Source organism: Dama dama, chromosome 30 (assembly GCF_033118175.1).
Source record: "Dama dama isolate Ldn47 chromosome 30, ASM3311817v1, whole genome shotgun sequence".
In the NCBI taxonomy this organism is placed as follows: domain Eukaryota; kingdom Metazoa; phylum Chordata; class Mammalia; order Artiodactyla; family Cervidae; genus Dama; species Dama dama.
In genome coordinates, this window is record NC_083710.1 from 72888776 (window position 1) to 72904412 (window position 15637).

Sequence of the window (15637 nt, forward strand, 5' to 3'; positions counted from 1 at the left end):
CTTTGTGACCCCTTGGACTACAGCATGCCAGGCTTCCCTGTCCCTCACCATCTCTTGGAGTTTGCCCAAGTTCATGTCCATTGAATAGATGATGCCATCCAGCCATCTCATCCTCTGTCTCCCTCTTCTGCCTTCAACGTTTCTCAGCATCAGGGTCTTTTCCAATGAGTCAACTGTTTGCATCAGGTGGCCAAAATATTGGAGCTTCAGCTCCAGCATCAGTCCTTCCAGAGAATATTCTGGGTTGATTTCCTTTAAGATTGACTAGTTTGATCTCCTTGTTTTCCAAGGGACTCTCAATAGTGTTCTCCAGTACCACAGTTCAAAAGCATCAATTCTTCAGCACTCTTTTATCGTCCAGCTCTCGCCTCTGTACATGACTACTGGGAAGACCAAAGGTTTGATTATATGGACCTTTGTCAGCGAAGTGATAGCTTTGCTCTTTAACACACTGTCTAGTTTTGTTATAGCTTTCCTGCCAAGAAGCAACCATCTTCTAATTTCAAGGCTACAGTTACCATCTGCACTGATTTTAGAGCCCAAGAAGAAGAAATCTGCCACTGCTTCTATCTTTTCCCCTTCTATTTGCCATGAAATAATGGGATTGGATGCCATGATCTTAGTTTTCTTAATGTTGCGCTTTAAGCCAGTTTGTTCACTCTCCTCCTTCACCCTCATCAATAGGTATCACTAAATCAATGAAGTCAGTTTTTAAGTGAACCAAAAACCCTAGTTATTAATTTGTAAATGATGCCTAACTGGATATGTGAACCCAAACTCACAGAGTTTGAGAATGAGTAGGAGGGAACCAATATGTTTTCCTCTTTATGAATTTCAATTAAAAGGAAAAGATGGCTTAAAAAAATTTTTTTAAGTCCTCTCATTCTGTTTCATCCTTCTTCCTTGGCAGAGATGGACATTCAGAAGGAAGACAGTCCTATGGATGCTGCCTGTCTCATCTTGGTTATTTTTCTAAATATACTGAAAATACATTTTTCATGTACTGAAAACTTGCCAACTTACTGTAAACTGATAAAAGTTCATCAGAAATTAGTGCTGACTGGGGTGCTAAAAAGCAAAGACAGCTCCAAAATATAACATGAGTAGTGCCTGAGGATGAAGCACTCTGAGTGCAGAGGTCAAAAGGTCATAGTAGATAAAACTCTGGAAATGAATCACTGATGCATTGCTTCTGTTAAAAGCAAAAACAAAACACCTTACATACTGGGATTTGGAGTTAAGAGTAGAGTATGGGGGCTTCCCCAGTTGTTCAGTGATAAAGAGTCTGCCTGCAGTGGAGGAGAAGTGGGGTTGATCCCTGAGTTGGGAAGATTCCCTGGAGGAGGAAATGGTAACCCACTCCAATCTTCTTGCCTGGGAAATCCCATAGACAGAGGAACCTGGTGGGCTGCAATCCATAAGGTCTACAACTTAGCAACTAAGCAATAACAAAAATGTCCTGTCAAAACTGGGAAGAAATCATAGTTAAATGTCTGACGTTGATAGTGTCTCTGTTAGGACACAAATGTGTCTCATCACACAGGAAGCCAAAATACAGAAACCTGGGCATCAGCAGCCTCTGCAGCAGGAAACATGTGGTTCAGTCCTTGCGGTGGCCACAGGTCACAAGTCCATTTCCCTGGGCTTTGTATTAGGTGAACTTCCTTCACTGCTGGCCCTGCTCTAGTAAAAGCTCTTCCCCATTTGTTGATTGCATTTCAGTGTCTCATTCTGACCCACACCAGATTTTCTTTTTGAAAAGTAAGAAAGTTCCACAAAATGTGGAAACCACCTGACATCTGTGTTCACCTCCTGAGGGGTGTCAGCACCTACTACATATAGTGCAAACAGTGATGATAGAGACAGGGGCCTTATAAGTCCAATTTATTACTTTTCAGTTTTGCTATATTCTATTATTTCCCCAAGCTCAAAAATAATCTGAGGTATTCTATACTGAGATGTATAGTTTTGAATAGTAATTATTTGTTCTATTTTCCTTAAATTATAACTTTTTCAGTGCTTTCCTTTGTTTAAAGTGTGATATGATGTCTTGGAGCCAGTTAATGGTTATAAGATTATATCCTTTTTACAGTTACACTTAATAAGAAAACAGTTTTAACTATAAATTATTTATCCATATGAATTTAGTTTCTAATTTACAGAAACAGATGTGTCACACAATTAGAGTCACTTATGTCTTCATTCATGTTGTTGCTGTTTGTCACGTCTGACTCTTCTGCAACCCCACGAACTACAGCCAGCCATGCATCACTGTCCATGGGATTTCTCAGTCAAGAATACTGGAGTGGGCTGCAATTTCCTTAGCCAGGTGTTCTCACCCAGGATTGAACTGAAGTCTCCTGCTTGGCAGGCAGATTCTTTACTACTGAGGCACCAGGGAAGCCCAACCTCATCCAGCCAACAAATATCTACTGAGAGCTTGTCAGGCAATGTTTCAGATTCGGGGGCTGTCACAGTCATCAAGAGACAAAATGTCTGTCCTTTTGGAGCTTAAATTCTCCTGGAGAACTTGAAAAGCAAGCCAGTGCATATGTAACGAAATCTCAGTGCTGATACATGCAAAGGAGAAAAGTGAAGCAGAACATGAAGAGGGGTGAGCTGATAGCATTATTAATAATGGGCAACATCTATTGATCTGTTACAAATTCTACAATATTAAATGAGTCATCATTTAATGTCCTTCACAATGTTAGGAGGTACACATCTTTATAATTATGATATTATAGACTTAGAGTTTAGGAAGCTAAGATAGAGTAGATTCAGGAACTTGCCCAGTTGGCACAGCCAGGCAAGACTTATGCCCATGCTGCCTGGCTTCAAGTCTCCAATTTATTTTTGTTTGGTTACAAAAATTTAGTCAACAAAAGAATCCAAAAGCAGTATTTGGATGCAATCTCAAAAATAACAGAATGATCTTGGCTCATTTCCAAGTGAAACTATTCAGTATCACAGTAATCCAAGTCTATGCCCCAATTCCCTAATGCCAAAAAAGCTGAAGTTGAACAGTTCGATGAAGACCTATAAGACCTTCTAGAACTAAAACCAAAAAAAGATGTCTTCTTCATCATAGAGGACTGAAATACAAAAGCAGGAAGCCAAGAGATACCTGGAGTAACAGGCAACTTTGGCCTTGGAGTACAAAATGAAGCAGGGCAAAGGCTAACAGAGTTTTTCCAAGAGAACATGCTGGTCATAGCAAACACCCTCTTCCAACAACACAAGAGATAACTCTACACATGGACGTCATCAGATGGTCAATACCAAAATCAGATTGATTATATTCTTTGCAGCCAAAGATGGAGAAAGTCTATACCATCAGCAAAAACAAGACCAGGAGCTGACTATGGCTCAGATCATGAATTCCTTAGTGCAAAACTCAGGCTTAAATGGAAGAAAGTAGGGAAAACACAAGCAATTCCGATATGACCTAAAACAAATCCCTTACAAATTATACAGTGGAAGTGACAAGTAGATTCAAGGGATTAGTTCTGATAGACAGAGTGCCTAAAGATCTATGGACAGAGGTTTGTAACACTCTACAGGAGGTGGTGAACAAAACCATCCCCAAGAAAAAGAAATGCAACAAGGCAAAATGGTTGTCTGAGAAGGCCTTAAAAATAGCTGAGAAAAGAAGAGAAGCAAAAGGCAAAGGAGTAAAGGAAAGATATACGCATCTCAATGCAGAGTTCCAAAGAATAGCACAGAGAGATAAGAAAGCCTTCCTAAGTGATCAGTACAAAGAAATAGAGGAAACCAATAGAAAAGGAAAGACTAGAGATCTCCTCAAGAAAATTAGCAATACCAAGGGAACATTTCCTGCAGGGATGGGCACAATAAAAAGACAGAAATGGTATGGATGTAACAGAAGCAGAAGATATTAAGAAGAGGTGGCAAGAATACATGGAAAAACTATTTTTATAAAAGGTCTTAATGACCCAAATAGCCACAATGGTGTGATCACTCACTAAGAGACAGACGTCCTAGAGTGTGAAGTCAAGTGGGCCTTAGGAAGCATCATGATGAAGAAAGCTAGTGAAGGTGATGGAATTCCAACTGATCTATTGTAAATAGGTGAACACAGCTCCACTCATCAACAGAAAATTGCATTAAAGATTTACTGAGCATGGCCCTGCCCTTCGGAACAAGACCCAATTTCCCCCTCTCAGTCTCTCCCATGAGGAAGCTTCCATAAGCCTCTTATCCATCTCCATGCAGACAGACTGAAAATCACAATCACAGAAAACTAACCAATCTAATCACACAGACCACACCCTTGTCTAACAATGAAACTATGAGCCATGCCCTTTAGGGCCACCCAAGACGGATGGGTCATGGTAGAGAGTTCTACAAAATGTGCTCCACTGGAGAAGGGAATGGCAAATCACTTCAGTATTCTTGCCTTGAGAACCCCATGAACAGTATGAAAAGGCAAAAAGATAAGACACTGAAAGATGAACTCCCCAGGTTGGTAGGGTGCCCAATAATCTACTGGAGATCAGTGGAGAAATAACTCCAGAAAGAATGAAGAGACAGAGACAAAGCAAAAGTAACACACAGTTGTGGATGTGACTGGTGATAGAAGCAAGGTCTGATGCTGTAAAGAGCAATATTGCATAGGAACCTGAAATGTTAGGTCCATGAATCAAAGCAAACTGGAAGTGGTCAAACATGAGATGGCAAGAGTGACCATCAACATTTTAGGAATTGGCGAACTAAAATGGATGGGAATGGGTGAATTTAACTCAGATGACCATTATATCTACTACTGTGGGCAAGAATCCTTTCAAAGAAACATAGTAGCCATCATAGTGAACAAAAGAGCAGTCTAGGATGTAATCTCAAAAATGACAGAATGATCTCTGTTCATTTCCAAGGCAAGTAATTCAATATTATGATGATTCAAGTCTATGCCCTGACCAGTAACACTGAAAAAAGCTGAAGTTGAATGATTCTATGAAGACGTACAAGAACTTCTAGAACTAACACCTAAAAAAGATGTCCTTTTCATTATAGGGGACTGGAATGCAAAAATAGGAAGTCAAGAAACACCTGGAGCAACAGGCAAATTTGGCCTTGGAGGACAGAATGAAGCAGGGCAAAGGCTAATAGAGTTCTGTCAAGAGAACGCACTGGTCATAGCAAACACCCTCTTCCAACAACACAAGAGAAGAGTCTACACATGGACATCACCAGATGGTCAACAGTGAAATCAGATTGATTATATACTTAGCAGCCAAAGATGGAGAAGCTCTAAACAGTCAGGAAAAAGAAGACTGGTAGCTGACTGTAGCTGAGATCATGAACTGCTTATTGCCAAATTCAGACTTAAATTGAAGAAAGTAGGGAAAACCACTAGACCATTCAGGTATGACCTAAATCAAATCCCCTATGATTATACAGTAGAAGTGAGAAATAGATTTAAGGGACTAGATCTGATAGAGTACCTGATAAACTATTGGCAGAGGTTCATGACATTGTACGACAGGGATCAGGACCATCCCCAAGAAAAAGAAATGCAAAAAAGCAAAATGGCTGTCTGAGGAGGCCTTACATATAGCTGTGAAAAGAAGAGAAGTAAAAAGCAAAGGAGAAAAGGAAAGATATACCCATGTGAATGCAGAGTTCCAAAGAAGAGCAAGGAGAGATAAGAAAGCTTTCCTCAGCGATCAGTGCAAAGAAATAGAGGAAAACAATAGAATGGGAAAGACTAGAGATCTCTTCAAGAAAATTAGAGATACCAAGGGAACATTTCATGCAAAGATGGACTCAATAAAGGACAGGAATAGTATGAACCTAACAGAAGCAGAAGATATTAAGAAGAGATGACAAGAACACACAGAAGAACTGTACAAAAAAGTTCTTCATGACCCAGATAATCACGATAGTGTGATAACTCACCTAGATCCAGACATCCTGGAATGTGAAGTCAAATGGGCCTTAGGAAGCATCACTATGAACAAAGCTAGTGGAGGTGATGGAATTCCAGATGAGATATTTCAAATCATAAAAGATGATTCTGTGAAAGTATTGCACTGACTATGCCAGCAAATTTGGAAAACTCAGCAGTGGCCACAGGACTGGAAAAGGTCAGTTTTCATTTCAGTCTCAAAGAAAGGCAATGCCCAAGAATGCTCAAACTCTGCACAATTGCACTCATCTCACACACTAGTAAAGTAATGCTCAAAATTCTCCAAGCAAGGCTTCAACAATACGTGAACCGTAAACTTCCAGATGTTCAAGCTAGTTTTAGAAAAGGCAAAGGAACCAGAGATCAAATTGCCAACATCTTCTGGATCATCAAAAAGCAAGAGAGTTCCAGAAAAACATCTATTTCTACTTTATGACTCTGCCAAAGCCTTTGACTGTGTGGATCACAATAAACTGTGGAAAATTCTGAAAGAGATGGGAATACAACACCACCTGATCTGCCTCTTGAGAAATCTGTATGCAGGTAAGGAAGCAACAGTTAGAATTGGACATGGAACAAAAGACTGGTTCCAAATAGGAAAAGCAGTACATCAAGGCTGCATATTGTCACCTTGCTTATTTAACTTCTATGCAGAGTACATCATGAGAAATGCTGGACTGGATGAAGCACAAGCTGGGATCAAGATTTCCAGGAGAAATATCAATAACCTCAGATATGCAGGTGACACCACCATTACGGCAGAAAGTGAAGAAGAACTAAAGAGCCTCTTAATGAAAGTGAAACAGGAGAGCAATAAAGTTGGCTTAAAGCTCAACATTCAGAAAACTAAGAACATGGCATCCAGTCCCATCACTTCATGACAAATAGATGGGGAAACAGTGGAAACAGTGGCAGACTTTATTTTGGGGGGCTCCAAAATCACTGCAGATGGTGACTTCAGCCATGAAATTAAAAGATGCTTACTCTTTGGAAGGAAAGTTATGACCAACCTAGACAGCATATTAAAAAGCAGAGACATTATTTTGCCAACAACGGTCCATCTGGTCAAGCCTATTGTTTTTCCCGTAGTCACATATGGATGTGCGATTTGGACTATAAAGAAAGCTGAGCACCGAAGAATTGATGCTTTCGAACTGTGCTTTTGGAGAAGACTCTTGTGAGCGCCTTGAACTGCAAGGAGATCCAACCCATCCATCCCAAAGGAACTCAGTCCTGGGTGTTCATTGGAAGGACTGATGTTGAAGCTGAAATTTCAGTACTTGGCCACCTGATGCAAAGAACTGACTCATTTGAAAAGACCCTGATGCTGGGAAAGATTGAAGATGGGAGGAGAAGGGGTCAGCAAAGGATGACATGGTTGGCTGGCCTCACCGACTCAATGAACATGAGTTTGAGTGAACTCTAAGAGTTGGTGATGGACAGGGAGGCTTGCTGTGCTGTAGTCCATGGAGTTGCAAAGAGTTGGACACGACTGCGCAACTGAACAGAACTGAACTGATTTCAAATCCTAAAAGATAATGCTGTTCAAGTGCTGCACTCAATATGCCAGCAAATTTGGAAGACTCAGCAGTGGCCACAGGAATGGAAAAGGTCAGTCTTCATTCCATTCCTATAGAAGGGCAGTGCCAAAGAATGTTCAAATTACCACACAATTGCACTTGTTTCCCATGCTAGCAAGGTAATGCTCAAAATCCTTCATGCTAAGCTTTAACTGTATATGAACCAAGTACTTCCTAATGTGCAAAGTGGATTTAGAAAAGCCAGAGGAACTGGAGATCAAATTGCCAACATCCATTGGATCATCGAAAAAGCAAAAGAATTCCAGAAAAAAAATGTCCTTTCCATTGACTACACTATAGCCTTTGACTGTGTGGATCACAACAAACTGTGGAAAATTCTGAAAGAGATGGGAATACCAGATCACCTTACTTGCCTCCTGCAAAACCTGTATGCAGGTCAAGCAGCAACAGTTAGAACCGGACAGAGAACAACTGGTTCCAAGCCACAATTTAGACTGGTTCCAAATTGGGAAAGGAGTACGTCAAGGCTATATGTTGTCACCTTGCTTATTTGCAGAGTACATCATGCGAAATGCCGGACTGGATGAAGCTGGCATCAAGATTGCTGAGAGAAATATCAGTGACATCAGATATGCACCTGACACCACCCTAATGGTAGAAAGAGAAGAGGAACTGAAGAGCTTCTTGATAAAAGTGAGAGAGAAGTGTGAAAAAGCTGGCTTAAAACTCAACATTCAAGAAACTAAGATCATGGCATCCTGTCTCGTCACTTAATTGCAATATATGGGGAAATAGTGGAAACAATGACAGACTTTATTTCCAAAATCACTGCAGATGGTGACTGCAGCCGTGAAATTAAAAGATGCTTGCTCCTAGGAAGAGGAGTTATAACAAACCTATACAGAATATTAAAAAGCAGAGACATCACTTTGCTGACAACGTCCACGTAGTCAAACCTATGGTTTTCCCAGTAGTCATGTACCAGTGTGAAAGTTGGACCATAAATAAGGCTGAGAGCTGAAGAACTGATGCTTTTGAACTGTGGATCTGGAGAAGACTGTTGTGAGTCCCTTGGACCACAAGGAGATAAAACCAGTCAAAACTAAAGGAAATCAACCCTGAATTTTCTTTGGAAGGACTGATGATGAAGCTGAAGCTCCAACACTTTGGCCACCTGATGTGAAGAGACGACTCATTGGAAAAGACCCCGATGCTGGAAAAGATGGAAGACAGGTTGAGAAGGGTACAAAAGAGGACAAGATGGTTGGATGGCATCACTGACTTAACGGACGTGAGTTTGAGCAAACTCCAAGAAATAGTGAAGGACAAGGAACCCTGGTGTGCTGCTGTCTATGGGTTGCAAAGTGTTGGCATGACTCAGCGACTGAACAACAACAACCTATATCCATATGCTGGGGAAAATGTGTTTTATTTTTCATGCATTTTCATTCACTACAATGCATTTATGACACTGAATAAAATGCATTTCATTGGTCCACTATTTATAGGATTAAACTTGGAAAAGAACCATCATTAGAATGGGCTCCAGGATTCCTAACGTATAAGGGGCAGTTTGCCATTGTTTGAAACTTGAATATATTAAACTTTAGAAAATAGTAAAGGGCCAATAAGACTATATCTTCAGAGAACCAGATTTTCTGTAAAATTTTTCAAAGTTTTTCTAGTGTACCAACTCCTATGCAAAATGTACTTTGGGAAACTTGACCCAACCATAAAGATCCTTTTAACTTTTCTGTTTAAATCACATTGGGAGAAATAGCTTCACTTTTTGAGAGACTTCCTTAACTAACTCCTAGGTGGGGTTTCTGGTGGGTGTCCTGTGGTGGGAACGGGGGACACTGAGATCTTGCTGTCCTGAGTTGACTCCACCATCTTTCTCAGTGAACGTTCACTGGAAGGAGCTCTCCCCATCACCTGGCTGTACATGTAAGATACATAAGAAGTCCTGAGGATGTCAAAGCTCTAATGTCTAAGAGGCTGTCTATTTCAGGAACAGTTTGCATAGAAAAAGGTCATTCTTTCTGTATCCACAGGTACAACTCAAAGAATCCATCGAAGGTCTTCCTGCTAAGATGAATACTGAATTAGCAGAATCTGGATTGAACTTGAGTGTCGGTCAGAAACAACTGGTGTGCCTTGCCAGGGCTATTCTCAGGAAAAATCAGATATTGATTATTGACAAAGCCACATCATACGTGGATCCAAGGTATGGAGCGGAGCCCCAGGAAATCTTGAACTGACTTGTAAATGTGGTAAATGGAAAACATTTAGTGAATCTTTGAAATGTTTCTAAGTGCTCACTTGGCCTCATGGATATCTGTTGATAATATTAATTCCAGAAAACAAAGAATAAAACCAAAACATGTTATATGGTGTCAATGTTGTTATGAGGCATCCTAAGAGAGCTGAATTCCTAAATCCAGCTCCTGATAGTTTCAAGCAATGTTGAGGGAAGACTAATTTTCCATCATTTTATGAAAAATAGTAAATTTCTGAGTAGAATTTTTATACTTAGTTTTTAGGAACAAAACTATATGTTAAAGTATTGATTTTAAGTCTTAAGTCTGCTTTTCCTGTCTTTACTGAACTAAATCAACTTCTTTGTTTCTAGAACTGATGAGTTAATACAGAAAAAAATTCGTGAGAGATTTGCCCAGTGCACTGTGCTGACCATTGCACACAGGTTGAGCACCATTATTGACTGTAAACGGATAATGGTAAGACCCTCACCATTTTAGCTGTTTCCATTTATGTTCAATTTTCAATGTATCCTTCCTTGTAAAATTTGATAGGAACTTCCATTAATGCTTCTCTTAGTTTCTTGTCTCATTCCTGAAAATTACTCAAGTACTTACCTATACTTTTAGAATGTACTATTAAATAATATATCCAATAATCTTATATTTTCATATTAAAAGTTTATTTGAATTGTCATTTCTTTATGATGGCTGACTGTTAAAGTATTCTAAATCCAAGTATAGCTCCATATTTTAGTGGGGCAGAATACAGTCATTTTCACTGTGTCATAGTTGTTTCAGCATTTTTAGATTCCCTTATCAAAAAAATAGACTCTAATTTAGACTGCCAGGAGGTTGATAGCTAGAGTTGTAGAATTTCTCAGGAGTCCATGAGAAGAAAAGGCCTAGTGAGAAAAACAGTATTTTTTAACTGAAAGGATGTAATATAAGAAATGTATTACATAGGGATTAGAGGGCTAGAAAAAAGAAACAGTGGGGTAATGATTTTAGAAAGCAGCTAACATATCCACAGACAGATCTCCAGACCTGAAAACTCGGAAGAGAGGCCCTAAAGAATTGATGCTTAGACCTCCAAGGAGAGGTCACTGACCGGTTGCTGGTCATATTTGTGAGGGGGCAGCATGGGGCTGGTTCTCCATGTGCTAATAGCTGGGAGTGGAGTCAGGTCCCAGTGCTGAGGTGATGCTAGTAGCAGAATCAGGTAGAACATTAGCTGTGTTTCCCACCTTCAGTCTCCCTCTAGTGCCCCCTCCTGGCAGGACCTAACAAAGGCCACCTGGCAAAAGAGTCTGAACTCAAGTGACTTGCAGAGATCCAGCTTCTGCATCACAGATGCCAGTTTGGAAAGAAAGGCAAATCAGGGATGAGAGACTAAATAAACAACCCCCAAGTTTCTTACACAATAGCTCTGTTCTGCACACATGGCAGGCTCCAGGCTTTGGTCTCTGGTTATCTGTCTAGTATCTTCCTTTCAGGTTTGGTTGGGTCTTTCTTCCTTAGTAATTTAATATTTCCTTCCTTAACTTTATTTCCTTCCTCCATCTATTCCTTTTCTCTCTCTTTTTCATTTTATCTCTTTCCTTGTCCTTTCCCTCTGTTGCTTGCTTAGTTTCAATAAATGAGAAATGGGATGTGGCTTTATAACATAAGAAAACCATTCCTCAAAGGGAAAACTTTGGCAGCAAATAATCTCAAGGAATGCAAGATACTTTAGGGTATTTTGATGGTCCATACAAAACAGGAAATAGTCACTAATGAGTGGTCAGTAATACCCACAGTTCCTTATGTCTAAGGATAATAGTACCGTCTCTTTTGACTTCTTGGGCAGCTTCTGGAATATCACCTCCTGTCCTACTCCACGTGCATTGTCGTGTGGGATCATCAGTGGGCACCGAGTAGACACCAGGCTGTCAGCACTGAGGCAGTGCCTGTAGCCTCACTCCCCGAGCTGGGCGGCACAAGAGTGAGCTCTGGGGAGGCAGACGACAGGAGCGGGGCATCCCCGACCAAAGGGATGCTCTAGGCCCCAAGCAGTGTGTCTGGTCTCCTGGACTAGACATCACAGTAGGAAGCAGGCTCTACCTGCAGACTTTCATGAGAGATGGGGTGGCATCCAAGATTGCCTAACAGTGACTCTTCATTTCTAGAAATGTTTTGTGTCAGGCATCCTTACTCCTTCATTTTGTGTTCTTGAATGCTAATTGGAAAAGTAGCCTTTTATTTCTATTTTTTACCTGTCACTTTATTGGTCTTACCTCCCAACATTGTATTTCAAAGACTGTCCCCCAGTGCACCATTTTTCCATAACAAATAAATGATGCTGTGAAACGTACCTGTTTCAAGCCCTTTGTCAGGCTTTAGACATAGCAGCAGAAAGATGGCTTGATCTCCAGCTCAATTAAGGCTCTGTTCAATTAAATTTTTTGTTCCTAAATGTACAGTGAATATTTATTTTTGGTTTTTGGTATTGCAGCATTAATGACATTCATGGTAGCAGATTATTTTTATTATCTAATTCTTAAAAATACTGTCAGCTTGAAATGTGTGGTTGGTTAGGGAAACTGAAGAAGGACAGAATTTGGAGGCTATGTCACCTGGTCAGTCCTAAAGAGTTATCACTCAGCACCTGATCTGCAGATGTGAACATCTATCCCCTCTGAACCAGGCAGCTTTCCTGATATTATCAAAATACATTCATTTTTTAAAATGCTTTACTTACTGGTTTATTGTTCAGTCGCTCAGTCATGTCCAACTCTTTGCAGCCCCATGGACTGCAGCATGCCAGGCTTCCCTGTCTTTCGCTATCTCCCAGAGCTCACCCAAACTCATGTCCATTGAGTCGGTGATCCCATCCAACCATCTCACCTTCTGTCGTCCCCTTCTCCTGCCCCCAATCTTTCCCATCATCAGGGTCTTTTCCAGTGAGTTGGCTCTTCACATCAGGTGGCCAGATTATTGGGGCTTCAGCTGCAGCATCAGTCCTTCCAGTGAATATGCAGGGTTGATTTCCTTTGGGATTGACTGGTTTGATCTGCAGTCCAGGGAACTCTTAAGAGTCTTCTCCAGCACCACAGTTCAAAATCATCAATTCTTCGACTGGGACCCAGTCTTCTTTATGGTCCAACTCTCATATCCATACATGACTTCTGGAAAAACCATAGCTTTGACTATATGGGTCTTTGTCAGCAAAGCAATGTCTCTACTTTTTAATATACTGTCTAGGTTTGTCATAACTTTTCTTCCAAGGAGCAAGCGTCTTTTACTTACCAATATCTCCTGGTAAGGAGGTTATAAATTTCTATAACCTCAAATTTTTCTCTCTTGGTCAATGTCTGTGAACAAATCTTTAAAGTAGTTTATGAGCAATGCACAGCCCGTCGCTCCCCAACTTTGTAGTTTTGTCCCACTCTGCTCTCCTGCCTTCCTTTACAGCTAAAATCACACTGATGGTCTTTCAGTTCTCCAGATTCAATCCTCACTCTCTTAGAATGTGCCCTCTCTAGACTGTTGGCTTAGTCTAAGGTGCCTGCAGTGGAAATGGTGAGATGGTGGGACTTGGGGAAGATAAGGAAGTGGAGCCAAGTGGACTGTGTGATGGATTGAACATGGGGTCTGAGGGCAGAGAGAGAGGTTGACGCTGGTTTCTGGGTGCAGAGACTGAGCATCTGAGTGAATGGGGAAGATGGAGGGAGAAGGGAAATGCAAAGGTTCTATTTGGAGCCTGTCACCTTTGTGATGAATGACCTTGTTTCCAGGAAAGGATCTTACCCTTCACTGTGGAGCTGCTCTTCCCACTCCTCCCATCCAAGTACTAACCAGGCCCGACCCTGCTTAGCTTCCGAGATCAGACGAGATCGGGTGCGTTCAGGGTGGTATGGCCGTAGACCGCTCTTCCCACTCCTGTGTTGGGAGACCTTCAGTTTAAGATTCCCTGGTTGAGGTCATCAGTGATGTCATGGGAAGGTCCCACCAAGAGATGTAAGCTTGGCCCTGTGTTTACATCTCAGTCTGAGTTGGTTGTGGTTGCTGACTCCTCTGATAGGAATAAAAGGATTAGACCTCAGGGCACCAAGAGACAGGCATCCCCCAGCTTCAGGGTTGGGGATTGTCCTCTGTGCTCCATTCACCCCAGGTGTAAAGCTTGTATGTTATTCTAGAGCTTCTAATTACCAGTTGGCTTTCAATGTAGCAAAAACATCACAAATAATGTTCTTTCCCAAACCTTCAATTTTTGAGGCAATCTTATTTTTATTGCTTGCTTTAGAACTATAGACATACCTTGTTTTATTGTGCTTCCCAGATACTGAATTTTTTACAAATTGGGAGCTTGTCATAAACCTGCATCGAGCTAGTCTATAGGCACCATTTTTCCATCAGCATCTGCTTATTCCATGTCTCAGTCACCTTTTGGTAATTCTCACAATATATCAATCATTTTCACTATCGTTGCAGTTACTTTGGTGATCTGTAACATCAATGATCTTTTATATTACTACTATGACTTACTGAAGTCTCTGATGATGGTTAATGTTTTTTAGCAGTACCTTATATTTTAAGTTAAGGTCTGTACATTGTTTTTTTCAGATATAATGCTATTGTACATATGCTTGGGTATAGTATAATGTAAACATAACTTCTATACGCCCTGGAAAACCAGAAAATTCACATGACTCACTTTACTGCAATATTCACTATATTCTGGTTTTCTGAAACTGAACCCACAATAGCACTGAGGGATGCCTATACCAGTTCCTTTCTGGAAAGCAAGTGATTGTCTGTTCTGAAAGCTTTAAGGACATAAAGACAAGTCAATCTGCTGCAAAGCCTGATGCTTCACAGGGTGGGCTGCCAGCCTGGGGGAGGGGCTGGGGAAGTGACAGAGCTGACAAAGGGCATAACCAACAGTGCTGTCACCATAAAGTCCTGTCACTGCAAGTGTTAAGGTATAATAATTACATGCTGTTGCACTGATGAATACTTCTGCACAAAATTAGATGGATATTTTCTTTTAATCTGGTTTTTAAAATGAAGAGCCTAACTCATAAAAATATATTTTTTGTTGCAAAAAGGCAATAACTGTGCAAGGTAAAAACAGGAAAATTTTTAAAAATCTCATAAAGGGAAGATTACAAAATATGCACCACCAGAAAGTAACAGTTGTATAGTACTATAATATTATTTGGATAAAATTAGAACTATTAATAGTTTAATAGTTAGTCTTATGCAAAACAGAGTATTTCATCAGCAGAACTTTTATAGCAACAATATATTCTTAAAATCCCCCATGTCATTAATTTATTTTCTATAGCATGATTTTAATAGCTGTCTAAAATTTCCTCTTAGAGATAGAGTATAATTAATCTGAAACTTTGACATAATATGGGCTTCCCTGGCAACTCAGACTGTTAAGAATCTGCCTGCAATGCAGGAGACCCAGGTTTGATCCCTGGATCAGGAAGATCCCCTGCAGAAGGGAAGAGCTACCCACTCTAGTATTCTTGCCTGGAGAATTCCATGGACAGAGGAACCTAGCAAGCTATAGTCCATGGGGTCGCAAAGAGTTGGACATGACTGAGCAACTAACACTTTCACTTTAGAGATTATATATTTTTTAAATTGTCACTTTTATTCAAAAATCTTGAAATGATTAGATGGATATGGTTTTGCTTAGTGTAAGTAAACAAGAGAAAAGGCTTGTTGGGAAACAACTGTGACCCAATGAATAGCTTTGTGTATGTGTTGGCTCTCTGAAGGGATTTACCCAGTTTTGGTTAGTTAAACCATTTCAGAATTTTATTTTACAAAGAAATTCTCTTAATGTTAAGTATCTTAAAGATGTCATAACAGCATCTAAGTTATGATTAAGCATAAAAGTCATAACAGCAACT

The 15637-nt window shown here is 40.4% G+C and overlaps 1 protein-coding gene across 4 annotated transcripts in view; it reads left to right on the forward strand.

Annotated features, from left to right (window-relative positions):
• LOC133049208 (ATP-binding cassette sub-family C member 4-like) overlaps nt 1-15637 on the forward strand; it is a 161194-nt gene that overhangs the window by 129758 nt on the left and 15799 nt on the right. For 2 of the 4 annotated variants that reach the window (XM_061133154.1, XM_061133155.1), the window contains 2 exons: nt 9525-9697; nt 10103-10208. In XM_061133154.1, coding sequence (XP_060989137.1) covers nt 9525-9697; nt 10103-10208 — 279 coding nt within the window. Of the gene's footprint in view, nt 1-5034; nt 5376-9524; nt 9698-10102; nt 10209-15637 lie in introns of those variants that run through there. The other 2 variants (XR_009691241.1, XM_061133158.1) reach the window with 2 other exon arrangements.